This window comes from Triticum urartu, chromosome 1A, assembly GCF_056163025.1.
Source record: "Triticum urartu cultivar PI428250 chromosome 1A, HENAU_Tu73, whole genome shotgun sequence".
NCBI lineage: Eukaryota > Viridiplantae > Streptophyta > Magnoliopsida > Poales > Poaceae > Triticum > Triticum urartu.
This window is the reverse complement of record NC_141873.1, coordinates 558382529-558395972: the sequence shown is the minus strand read 5'-3', so window position 1 is coordinate 558395972 and position 13444 is coordinate 558382529. Positions and strand designations below refer to the sequence as shown.

At 46.7% G+C, this 13444-nt stretch overlaps 1 protein-coding gene and 1 long non-coding RNA gene across 2 annotated transcripts; both read right to left on the bottom strand.

The window, feature by feature from the left end:
- Positions 1 to 38: 38 nt before the first annotated feature.
- Positions 39 to 3132, bottom strand: LOC147992694 (uncharacterized). Its single transcript, XR_015615387.1, has 3 exons — positions 2810 to 3132; positions 1661 to 1734; positions 39 to 361 (listed from the first exon to the last, which is right to left on the bottom strand). It is a non-coding gene; the product is annotated as an uncharacterized LOC147992694 (long non-coding RNA).
- Positions 3133 to 4312: 1180 nt separating this feature from the next.
- On the bottom strand, positions 4313 to 7150 carry LOC125529175 (large ribosomal subunit protein eL20z). Its single transcript, XM_048693590.2, has 4 exons — positions 6774 to 7150; positions 5198 to 5291; positions 4989 to 5106; positions 4313 to 4609 (listed from the first exon to the last, which is right to left on the bottom strand). Exons 1-4 carry the CDS (start codon positions 7081 to 7083, stop codon positions 4550 to 4552), a joined length of 582 nt encoding a protein of 193 aa, XP_048549547.1. The 5' UTR covers positions 7084 to 7150; the 3' UTR covers positions 4313 to 4549.
- Between the last annotated feature and the right edge of the window lie 6294 nt (positions 7151 to 13444).

The window sequence follows — 13444 nt, the reverse complement described above, 5'->3', positions numbered from 1 at the left end:
CAAATGTGTACGATCAAGATCAAGGACTCACGGGTAGATATCACAACATAACTCTACAAATAAAATAAGTCATACAAGCATCATATTACAAGCCAGGGGCCTCGAGGACTCGAATACAAGAGCTCGATCATAGACGAGTCAGCGGAAGCAACAATATCTGAGTACAGACATAAGTTAAACAAGTTTGCCTTAATAAGGCTAGCACAAACTGGGTTGCAGATCGAAAGAGGCGCAGGCCTCCTGCCTGGGATCCTCCTAAACTACACCTGGTCGCCGTCAGCGGGCTGCACGTAGTAGTAGGCACCCCCCGAGTAGTAGGAGTCGTCATCAACGGTGGCGTCTGGATCCTGGGCTCCAACATCTGGTTGCGATAACCAGGTAGAAGGGATAGGGGGAAAAGAGGGAGAAAGCAACCGTGAGTATTCATCCAAAGTACTCGCAAGCAAGGAGCTACACTACATATGTATGCATTGGTATCAACTGGAATAAGGCTATTATATGTGGACTGAACTGCCGAAAGCCGGAATAAGAGGGGGATAGCTAGTCCTTTCGAAGACTACGCTTCTGGTAACCTCCATCTTGCAGCATGTAGAAGAGAGTAGACGGAAGTCCTCCAAGTAGCATCGCATAGCATAAACCTAACCGATGATCCTCCCCTCGTCGCCCTGTGAGAGAGCGATCACCGGTTGTATCTGGCACTTGGAAGGGTGTGTTTTTATTAAGTATCCAGTTCTAGTTGTCATAAGGTCAAGGTACAACTCCAAGTCGTCTTATTACCGAAGATCACGGCTATTCGAATAGATTAACTTCCCTGCAGGGGTGCACCACATAACCCAACACGCTCGATCCCATTTGGCCGGACACACTTTCCTGGGTCATGCCCGGCCTCGGAAGATCAACACGTCACAGCCCTACCTAGGCACAACAGAGAGGTCAGCACGCCGGTCTAAATCCTATGGCGCAGGGGTCTGGGCCCATCGCCCATTGCACACCTGCACGTTGCGAACGCGGCCGGAAGCAGACCTAGCCTAGTAGGCGTTCCAGTCCAATCCGGCGCGCGCCGCTCAGTCGCTGACGTCACGAAGGCTTCGGCTGATACCACGACGTCGAGTGCCCATAACTGTCCCCGCGTAGATGGTTAGTGCGTATAGGCCAGTAGCCAGACTTAGATCAAATACCAAGATCTCGTTAAACGTGTTAAGTATCTGCGAACACCGACCAGGGCCAGGCCCACCTCTCTCCTAGGTGGTCTCAACCTGCCCTGTCGCTTCGCCTCAAAGTAACAGTCGGGGGCCGTCGGGAACTCAGGCCCACCACTACCTGGATGGAGCCACCTGCCCCTTCAGCCCCCATCTCCAAACAGTATCACCAGTAATGTAACAGTGTAAAGTATATAGTATATGCCCATGATCACCTCCCGAGGTGATCACGGCCCAGTAGTATAGCATGGCAGACGGACAAGAGTGTAGGGCCACTGATGATAATCTAGCATCCTATACTAAGCATTTAGGATTGCAGGTAAGGTATCAATAGTTGTAGCAACAATGACAGGCTATGCATCAGGATAGGATTAACGGAAAGCGGTAACATGCTACACTACTCTAATACAAGCAGTATAGAGAAGAGTAGGCGATATCTGGTGATCAAAGGGGGGGCTTGCCTGGTTGCTCTGGCAAGAGAAGGGTTCGTCGTCGATGTAGTTGTACTCGGTGGCATCAGCGCCGGTCGCGGGGTCTACCGGGGAAGAAGAGGGGGGAAGAAACAGTAAATATGGAGCAAACAAAGCATCACAAAACATAATGACGCAATACACGGTGCTAGGTATGCCCTAACGTAGTAGGAAGTGATACCGACGAAGGGGGAAGACATCCGGGAAAGGATTCCCGGTGTTTTGTGTTTTCAGACAGGTGAACCGGAGGGGGAAAGTTGCGAGTTCCATAGGTTAGGGATGTGTAGCGGATGAACGGGCTGCGTATCCGGATTCGTCTCGTCGTCCTAAGCAACTTTCATGTACAAATTATTTTCATCCGACTTACAGTTTATTTTCTATGAATTATTAAAGTTTTTAAATCATTTCGGAAAAGCAGAATTAATTTAAATAGAAAACAGGGTTATGACATCATCATGACATCAGCATGATGTCAGCAGTCAACAGGGCTGTTGACTGGGTCAAACTTACATGTGGGGTCATTCTGTCATAGACCTAACTAAACTACCAGTTTTAATTAACTAAATTAGGTAGTTAGGCTAATTTAAACAGAATTAATTAAGTTAATTTATTGATTTGCTAATTAATTAATTGATTAATTTTATTTGTTATTAAAAATCGTTCTAAACAGGGGGTGGGCCCCTGTGGTCAGTGGCACAAGGCCACGCCCTGGCTATGGCACACACACAGGGGGCCATCTATGGCCATGGTGTGGCCAGGGGAGGCACTGGCCGCGCCGGAGAGGCCGGCGAGCGAGGGCGGAGGCGAGCGGCGCCTGGCAGCGGCGGCCGTGGCGGATGCGGCGCAGGCGGGCGGCGTCGTGCGCGTGTGGAGGAGGACGCGGTCGCCGTGGCGATGGTTGTGGCGAGCGCGAGCGAGGTGCCAGTGCAGGCCGCAGAGCACGGCGAGGTCGACGGGTGGGGAAGAGGGCGGCAGCGCGGTGGGGTAGAGCAGCAGCAGAGGGTCGGCCACGGCGCGGGTGCAGCGCGTGCAGGCTGTAGTGGTGGAGGGCGAGTGCGGCCTGGAGCGGCGGGCACGACGTCGGGCGAGGCGGACGGTGTTCGACAGGGGGAGAGGGGAAGAGGAGGCCGAGGGCCTCACCGTAGTTGTAGGGCTCATGGCAATGGGGAGCGGGGAGGAGGTCGGGGAAGACGGCGACGGTGGCGGGGAGGCGGTCCGGCGAGGGAAGAACTCCGAGCGGCAGCGTCAGGGACCGGCTCGGGCGTCGATCCAGATCGAGACGAGAGGAATCCGGCAGAGAGGCTCGGTGCGGCGACCCTGGAGGAGCGGGCGGGCGGAGGTGGCGGTCCTCAGGCGTGGCGTGCCGGGTGGAGGCGTCAGGCGACGACGCGGTCGTGGGGGAGGGAAGGGGGTCGCTCCCCCGATCCAGAAACGGGGCGGAGTGGGGGAGCGAGCGAGTGGGGGGAGTGGGGGCGATAGGCTAGGGTTTCTGTCGGTGGGGAGGTTATGGAGGGGTTAGGTGGGCCGGCCGGTTGGATGGCCAGCTGGGCTGAGGCCCAGCACGGGGGGGGGGGGGGGGGTTCCCTTACTTTTGTTATTTTTTTGTTTTACCTTTTGATCATTTCTCTTTTAGTCTTTAATGTATTTTAGTTTAATTAAAGGATAAAATAAACTTCTAAATTAGTATTATCATTTAACCCACGGCTACAAAAAGTTTGACCCCTAAATAAAATGTTTTAATATTTTATAATTTAGAAAGGGCATTTAATTAATGTTTTAGTTACTGTTTTAATTATCATAGTGCATTTAATTATTTTATAGAAATGTTGTTTCTCTACCAATATTACCTATGATTTAATTTCCACAAACCGAACATTTTTTTTATTGTTTGAAAACTTTTGTTGTATGCCATATTTGGAATTTGAATTTTAAATCGGTTTTTTGAACTAACGAGGGATTAGCAACAGTAACGGAGGTGACATGACATCCTTAGCAGAGTTTTTCTGTAACCTAATTATACGTGCGTAACATAATCATCTGGAGGTTCTTCATGCCAACACATGGCCAGGACCTAAAGTGTAACAGATTTCATGGGCAGCAGGGTTTGATTCATTTAAACTAACAACATCACTGCTTTCGACAAACAAATTGTCAAGCTGGAACATAAACTAACAAATTGATGTGGGCAATATAGGTTCTGATTCAGATGGTAAATATCGCCTATACTCCTTATGATAATGAGAAATGAAACTTGCTTGAGATACCATATGAAAGTGCTGAACTTGACAGTTGACACAGATGTAACCTCATATAAAATATGTGTTGAAAACACTTGAGCTTTATTACAAAGAAGAAACCCGAAATCTTGATACAAGGGACATCGCATCATCGATGCAGTATGTATCAAATATAGGTACAAGAGGACATCGACCGTCGATGCAGGAACTGAAATAACCACCACTTATATTCATCAACATAACCACTGCCAAGACCTGGTTGCAGTTCACCACGAGTCTGTTCCCTTTATGTTACTCCAAGGAGGGGTAACAATTGTCGAGTGATACATCAAATTTCAACATTAAGTTACTGCAGGTATTGCAAAGGAATCCATTGTAGAATGCTGCAGCGTGTACCTTGTAGTACTGAATTTGAACGAGAGGTAACCTCGAGCTTTTATTACACACTATAAGTATCAAGTATCGATACAAGAGAACATCGAAGATGCAGCCCCACTCTTTTTACTGTACATATATGTATACAAGACACACTCATACATGAAATACAACCAGCAGACTTTGTAATAACCTATCATGTAATTAGTCCGGAAATAACGATGTTTATATTCAGCAACAGAACCGCCTGCCAAGAGCTGGTGGTGGCTCACCATGAGTCTGTTCCTTTTGTTACTCCAAGGGGTATAACAATGGCCGCAATTATAGCCTGTTTGTGCAATGCAGTGAATTCCAATGCAAAGTTAGGCCAAGTATTACAGAAAATAATTTACTGTGACAGGTTATACCTTGTAATTTGTGATTCTAATGATTTCCATGTTGCTTGCAATTGCTAAATTTGTACGGTAAAAATCTACTTCTATTTTGATAAGAGTTTTTTTTTCAATTCGGCCATACCAATATTTTAGTTGCTGCTATCACAAGAAAAATTAACTGTAAGCAGCACCTGAGTATATTCTTTTGAGCTAATTTATTTCAGTTAATGTAACAAAACTGGTTGAACGGACCATAAAGCTCACAGTCTCGAATTCCTAAGTGAAATCTTAACAGCAGCATAGTATTGCGGTCTTATCAGAAAGGTAACTTACAGCAATAGTGCAGGCAACATATCCTGGTTTCTCTCTGTGGTCATGTACCCGGACACAGATTAGGATGAAAGCACCAATATACCATGGAATGGCAGCCAAGAAGAAGCCGGCAATGAACCTTTGTTTGAGCAAGAGAACAGAACTTTATGAGGGACTGGTTTAACTTCAGAAAGTAAGGAAAAATAGCAAGCGTATTGGGAGGCACTCACAGAAGCCAGCCCATGCCGAGCCCACAGCATGGAAGGCGCCGCATTCTCACGGGTCTTCCTTCAACAGGCCTACCTTGAACAACAGGACCATAACCTGAGGCACCAGAAACAGGACTATTATATAACATGGATGTATATTTTTCAGTGTTGTGACAATCTTCGGATTTAGGAAAAGAGGCCTAGCCAAACCTCTGGAGTGTATTCACTGTACTGAGACTGAATCAGTATATCACCTGTTTTTTGAGTGCATCATTGCTAGAGCTATATGAAGTGATGTTAAACAAATTTTCAAAGGTTGATATTGTTGATTTTAAGTCACTTGCTGCTCTTGTCTATGGAACAAAAAGTTCATGCTCTTAAACATGGTTTCTTCTGCAGTTCCGTGTGGACTTTGGATTTGCAGAAATGCCTTAGTATTTAACAGAAAAAACTGGATTTCTGTGAAACAGGCTGGGCATTTGATAGTGGGTTATCTAGTAGACTGGGCAAAACCTCTCAAGGAGATTCTTGGGGGGATGCAGCCCTGTCCAGGGATCTGCTACTCAGGAAACTGAGGTCGCCACGGGAGCTGGAGCAAGACTGATCTGCGCAGAGAGTATGATCGACTCTTCCTGGGCAGCTGCAGTGGGTGATGCAGATCATTGGGGAGCTACTACGCTGGAGTACCTGATGAAGAACCGTTGATGCAGCGATGGAATCCATGTGTTGAGAGTATAACTAGAGCGAAATGGAGTATTTCTGTTCTTGCTGTAAGGTCCTTTGGCAATTGCTCTAGGTTTGCCCTTTGCCGTGTTGGTGAGGGGTAGGAGTTGTCTTTGCATTTGTGAGCTTAGCTCGTCTGTGAACCTTAAAACCTGACGCTGTATGTTGGTTTCGTTTTTCTATGAAAGATGGAACCAGGAGCGAGGCTCGTGTTGAACGGGAAAAAAAATCAGTCTTGGGGGTCCATTTGTTTTTTCTTGTGCGAGTCTATGCACCTATCTGTTTTCCCCAGAAATTGATGCGAAATAGGATCTGAAGTTATTTATCTTGATTGTTTCTAGAAGTATAAGGTGACCGGCAGAAGAACTGCAATAAACTTCCAAACATTATATCTGGCTAGTGAATTCAGCACACTAAGAATTTGTTGAATTATATGTCTTTATCGATGTGACAATCCGGTCCGCAATTGTTGCCGCAAATACTAATCAAGACTTGCTAGCCTAAAGGAGCATGGATTACGGAACTATGTAGTGTTCTGTTCCAGTTTAAACAACAGTAGCCCGTCGAATCCATGTGGTGAGTTGATGTATTATAGTTAAGCTGAAGCCTAGGGTCTATTCACAACTAGAATTCGTCGCTGGAGTACCCGACAAAGTAAAAGGTGAGTGCTGGGATTTGGATCATGCGCACGAATTTTGGATCAAAGAATTCCGAGTTCTGATCGTGCACAGGCAACCGTGAGATTGTGCATCATCAGGGACCATATCACTGGCACGGCCTTGTGCCCCACAGAAACCTCAATTTACACGAGCTTATCGTATCCCGGACCAAACATAAGCATCGGAGGTAAGCAAGAGGATGTGGGGAATTGTACCTGGGGCGGCTTGGTACCCCTGCGCGTAGTACGGATCGGCGGGCGCGTAGGGCTGCTTCTGCTGCTGGTAGCCTCCGGCGGAGAAGCCGGGGGGCGGGGCGGGCTGGGGGAAGCCGACGGGCGGGTGGGGGCGGACATCGGGGTGGGGGGCAGGGGGGTGGAAGGTGCCGTACTGGTACTGGGCGGGGTCCTGGCCCCGCAGGTGCGGCGGCTCCGACGGCGGGAGCGGGCCCGAGGAGGAGGAGGAGTGGGCCATCTTCTTCTCGCCGCCGTCGCCGTAGCCGGCCTCCAGGTCCTGGCCGGCTCCCATGGTGGACGGACGGAGATCGGTGGGTGGGTGGGTGGGTTGACCCTTGACTCGGGGGGCGGTGTTCCGTGCCGACGAGGTGCGTGGAAGCTGGCGGTGACACAGAGGGAAGGGGCCAACGGCACGGCACGGCAGTGTGATGTGATGTAGGTCGGTCGGTGGTGGACTGGTGGTTGTGCGCGGGCTGGTAGAATTGCTGGCCCGTTGTTAAGGGCCTGGGCCTGGCGGATGTCTGGGTATGGTTCATGAGCTTTTCTCTTCATGGACAGATGCAGCCCATCTCAGCTACTTCTCACCAATTCTCAAAAAAAAAAAAGCTACTTCTCACCAACTATAAAACTGTTGAGCACCTCAATTTGAAAAACCGTAGAAAACTGTTGTCCCTCAAAAAAGAACCTTGAAAACTGTTGTTCTGATTAAAAAAAGGAAATCTGCTGTTCTAATAGAACCTAGAAAATTGTTATCACATTTCAATTTTTTTTTAGAAAATTGTTATCACCGATGAGTCTAGAGTCAACCTTCGGTATAAGCAATACTACGAAGCCGTCACTGGTAAAAACACACACAACACTAGTGCCGTTATGAGTGACGAGAGCTCAAATGTTACCACCGATGAGCTGCTCGGGGGTGTTTTCTACCCCTAGGATGTGTAAATGCCCTTCCATCTCGGTTAGCTCTAGGATTAAGGTTGTTTCATTCTGTTCCGAGGGAGAAGATTGTGCATGGGCGGGGTGCCGTCATGGAAGGTTCCTGAGACCAGCTGTCTTAAGATTAATACGGGCTGCTCTTTTGCTCGAGTCAATGGCTTGACTCGTAGTGGTATGATCCTTCGAGACCATGTGGGAGAGATAATATTTTCTTTATGCAGATGCCTCCATCATTGTTCTGATGCTTTGGAAGCAGAGGTCTCATCTAGGTTTGTCGTTGGCATTGCAATGGAGTAATCTCCCCATTCAGGTTGAGTCTAGATGTATAGAAGCAATTAATCTTGTGAAGAAAGAAGGCATGGACATATCCCACTTCGGCTTTATGGTGTGTGAGATTAGATCACTCATGACACCTCGAAATACTTGTAGTAGTTATGTTCAACGGAACCATAATTTTGTTAGTCATTCTTTAGCTTACTGTGGTAGAACTAGTGGACGTACTGCCGTTTGGCTTGGCTCTGGTCCGGATGGTATTGTCAAACTTGGCAATTCCGAGTGTAGCGTCTACGTGCGTCATACAAGTCATTTACCGCAAAAAATCTCTCGGCTTATGGTAAGGGTGTGATGGGAACTTGTCCCCCTTCCTAGAATAATCGACACCATCTGCCCTCCTTTCATCTCGATCTCTTCCTCCCTCGATGCCCTCATCTCCATCCTCACGCCGCCTTCAATCTCTTCCTCCTAATACTTGTGCCATCTATTTCGCGATCCAACCATTAATCCTCTACCTATTTTTTCAGGTGGGTATCTCATGTGGCTCTTACAACTCAACCTTCTGTTATTTTGATCTTCTTCTAGGTTGATTTAGCAGCAGAACAGTAACATGCCAATGTTACTTGGTGTGTCCCATGACATGTTCAATGGTTATAGGTTTCACTTATTTAGGCGAATTTCTCCTCAAATCTTATGAGTCAGAAGTTAGTTTCAGCTTGTGCAGCATCGGTGTTCTAGAAGATGCACCGGTCCAGAGACGTTGACCTCATTGATGAAGATTTCAATATCATCAAGACTCTTCCATTGTTGACGTTCATTTTAGTTGTTCCATTTGCTAGAACTTTATAGCATATAATATTTTGAAAAGGTCGAACACAATGTTTGAAACCTTCTAAAAAATTGCGTGAATACTTATACATGTTCACTGCAGATCTATAAATTTTCGTTAAAAAATATGGTGACTTGTAAGGTACACAAAAGAGACAAATTCCTGAAATTAAAAAAAGCATATCTTGATATACATATTTGTCTTTTTGTATACACCACGTATGAATACACATTATTATGTAAATTCTCACGTATCTAGGATACATGTATTTGAGCATGCATACTTCATTTCTGATTTCCTTTTTGCGCTTGAAATATAGTTTTTTTAGGAGAGAAAAAAATGGCCTGTCCGTTGTGTGACTTTTCGGCTCTCGGGCTCTATGGACTATAAAAAAAATATACTTGAAAGTAAAACAAACAAATCAAATTCCCCATGTGAAACTTATTTAATGTTTTCTACGTATCTGTAAGTTTTCATCAAATAATATGATAATTTTTAAGCTACACAAAGCAAACACAAATTTCCGGCCCAAAACCAAAGACAAACATAAGCCCATTTTTATATACATATTTTTGTGTGTGTGCCACGTATGAAATATCTGTAAGTTTTCATCAAATAATATGATAATTTTTAAGCTACACAAAGAAAACACAAATTTCCGGCCCAAAACCAAAGACAAACATAAGCCCATTTTTATATACATATTTTTGTGTGTGTGCCACGTATGAACATTTTTTTTGCGAAAAGATCAGATCTATTATAAAAATTCATTGGAAGTACAAAACACCTCAAAGATAATAAAAATTACATCGAGGTCCATAGACCATCGAACGACCATTGCCGCCGCCAGAACGAGCCGCCGACGCGTCGCTATCGCTGTTCCCATACTGAAACTTTCTATGTACATACATAAGTATATGTGTACTGTGTACGTGTGCTTTTCAGATTCTTTTGAGATGTGAAAGTGTGGTTTTCAGAGAGAGAGAGGGGGCTCAAAGGCATTTTCTTTTTTTTGAACACCACCTTACATTAATTAACCAATGTGAAACTTACAATGGTTCGATACAAAATTCACCACACAGGGCGGTACATCATTAACAAGAATACCATCAGATCTATTGTCAAAACTAAATTTTGCAATTAGATGAGCCACCATATTGGCAGATCGACTAATCTTAGCCATTTGAAAGTTGTTTATCAGCTTAGATAAGCTCAGTGCTTCCTTCTTCAAATCGGCCAACGGTGACCTATCAAGGTTCTGTTGGAAATATGCCCTAGAGGCAATAATAAAATGGTTATTATTATATTTCTTTGTTCATGATAATTGTCTATTGTTCATGCTATAATTGTGTTATCCGGAAATCGTAATACATGTGTGAATACATAGACCACAACACGTCCCTAGTGAGCCTCTAGTTGACTAGCTCGTTGATCAAAAGATAGTCATGGTTTCCTGACTATGGACATTGGATGCCATTGATAACGGGACATCATTATGAGAATGATGTGATGGACAAGACCCAATCCTAAGCATAGCTCAAAGATCGTGTAGTTCGTTTGCTGTAGCTTTTCCGAATGTCAAGTATCATTTCCTTAGACCATGAGATTGTGCAACTCCCGGATACCGTAGGAGTGCCTTGGGTGTGCCAAATGTCACAACGTAACTGGGTGACTATAAAGGTACACTACAGGTACCTCCGAAAGTGTCTGTTGGGTTGGCACGAATCAAGACTGGGATTTGTCACTCCGTATGACGGAGAGGTATCTCTGGGCCCACTCGGTAATGCATCATCATAATGAGCTCAATGTGACCAAGTGGTTGATCACGGGATCATGCATTACGACACGAGTAAAGTGACTTGCCGGTAACGAGATTGAACGAGGTATTGGGATACCGACGATCGAGTCTCGGGCAAGTAACGTACCGATTGACAAAGGGAATTGTATATGGATTGATTGAATCCTCGACATCGTGGTTCATCCGATGAGATCATCGTGGAGCATGTGGGAGCCAACATGGGTATCCAGATCCCGCTGTTGGTTATTGACCGGAGGGGCGTCTCGGTCATGTCTGCATGTCTCCCGAACCCGTAGGGTCTACACACTTAAGGTTCAGTGACGCTAGGGTTGTAGAGATATTAGTATGTAGTAACCCGAAAGTTGTTCGGAGTCCCGGATGAGATCCCGGATGTCATGAGGAGTTCCGGAATGGTCCGGAGGTAAAGATTTATATATAGGAAGTCCAGTTTCGGCCATCGGGAAAGTTTTGGGGGTCGCCGGTATTGTACCGGGACCATCGGAAGGGTCCCGGGGGTCCACCGGGTGGGGCCACCTATCCCGGAGGGCCCCATGGGCTGAATTGGGAGGGGAACCAGCCCCTAGCGGGCTGGTGCGCCCCCCCTTGGGCCTCCCCTGCGCCTAGGGTTGGGAAACCCTAGGGGTGGGGGCGCCCCCCACTTGGCTTGGGGGGGGGGGGGGAAGCCACCCCTTGGCTGCCGCCCCCCTTGGAGATCCATCTCCTAGGGCCGGCGCCCCCAAGGCCCCTATATAAAGAAGGGGGGAGGGAGGGCAGCAGCACCCCTTGCTCTTGGCGCCTCCCTCTCCCTCCGTAACACCTCTCCTCCCCGCTTGCGCTTGGCGAAGCCCTGCCGGGATCCTGCTGCATCCACCACCACGCCGTCGTGCTGCTAGATCTTCATAAACCTCTCCTTTCTCCTTGCTGGATCAAGTTGGAGGAGACGTCTTCCCAATCGTACGTGTGTTGAACGCGGAGGTGCCGTCCGTTTGGCACTAGGTCATCGGTGATTTGGATCACGTCGAGTACGACTCCATCAACCCCGTTCTCTTGAACGCTTCCGTGCGCGATCTACAAGGGTATGTAGATGCACTCATCTCTCCCTCGTTGCTAGATGACTCCATAGATTGATCTTGGTGATGCGTAGAAAATTTTAAAATTCTGCTACGTTCCCCAACAGTGCATCATGAGCTAGGTCTATGCGTAGTTTCTATGCACGAGTAGAACACAAAGCAGTTGTGGGCGTGGATATTGTCAATTTGCTTGCCGTTACTAGTCTTATCTTGATTCAGCGGCATCGTGGGATGAAGCGGCCCGGACCGACCTTACACATATGCTTATGTGAGACTGGTTCCACCGATTGACATGCACTAGTTGCATAAGGTGGCTGGCGGGTGTCTGTCTCTCCCACTTTAGTCGGATCGGATTCGATGAAAAGGGTCCTTATGAAGGGTAAATAGAAATTGGCATATCACGTTGTGGTTTTGGCGTAGGAAAGAAATGTTCTTGCTAGAATCCTATAGCAGCCACGTAAAAACTTGCAACAACAAGTAGAGGACGTCTAACTTGTTTTTGCAGCAAGTGTTTTGTGATGTGATATGGCCAAAGGATGTGATGAATGATATATGTGATGTATGAGATGATCATGTTCTTGTAATGGGAATCACGACTTGCATGTCGATGAGTATGACAACCGGCAGGAGCCATAGGAGTTGTCTTAATTTATTTGTGACCTGCGTGTCAACACATAACGTCATGTAATTACTTTACTTTATTGCTAAACCGTTAGCCATAGTAGTAGAAGTAATAGATGACGAGACAACTTCAAGAAGACACGATGATGGAGATCATGGTGTCATGCCGGTGACAACGATGATCATGGAGCCCCGAAGATGGAGATCAAAAGGAGCAAATGATATTGGCCATATCATGTCACTATTTGATTGCATGTGATGTTTATCATGTTTTACATCTTATTTGCTTAGAACGACGGTAGCTTAAATAAGATGATCCCTCGTAATAATTTCAAGAAAGTGTTCCCCCTAACTGTGCACCGTTGCGAAGGTTCGTTGTTTCAAAGCACCACGTGATGATCGGGTGTGATAGATTCTAACGTTCGAATACAACGGGTGTAAGCCAGATTTACACACGCAATACACTTAGGTTGACTTGACGAGCCTAGCATGTACAGACATGGCCTCGGAACACGGAAGGCCGAAAGGTCGAGCATGAGTCGTATAGAAGATACGATCAACATGAAGATGTTCATCGATGTTGGCTAGTCCGTCTCACGTGATGATCGGACACGGCCTAGTTAACTCGGATCATGTTTCACTTAGATGACTGGAGGGATGTGTTGGGGAACGTAGTAATTTCAAAAAATTTCCTACGCACACGCAAGATCATGGTGATGCATAGCAACGGGAGGGGAGAGTATGATCTACGTACCCTTGTAGATCGACAACGGAAGCGTTTGGTTGATGTAGTCATACGTCTCCACGGCCCGACCGATCAAGCACCGAAACTACGGCACCTCCGAGTTCTAGCACACGTTCATCTCGATGACGATCCCCGGACTCTGATCCAGCAAAGTGTCGGGGAAGAGTTCCATCAGCACGACGGCGTGGTGACGATCTTGATGTACTACCGTCGCAGGGCTTCGCCTAAGCACCGCTACAATATTATTGAGGACTATGGTGGAAGGGGGCACCGCACACGGCTAAGAATATGATCACGTGGATCAACTTGTGTCTCTATGGGGTGCCCCTGCCTCCGTATATAAAGGTTCAAGAGGGGGAGGCCGGCCGACCATCATAGGGC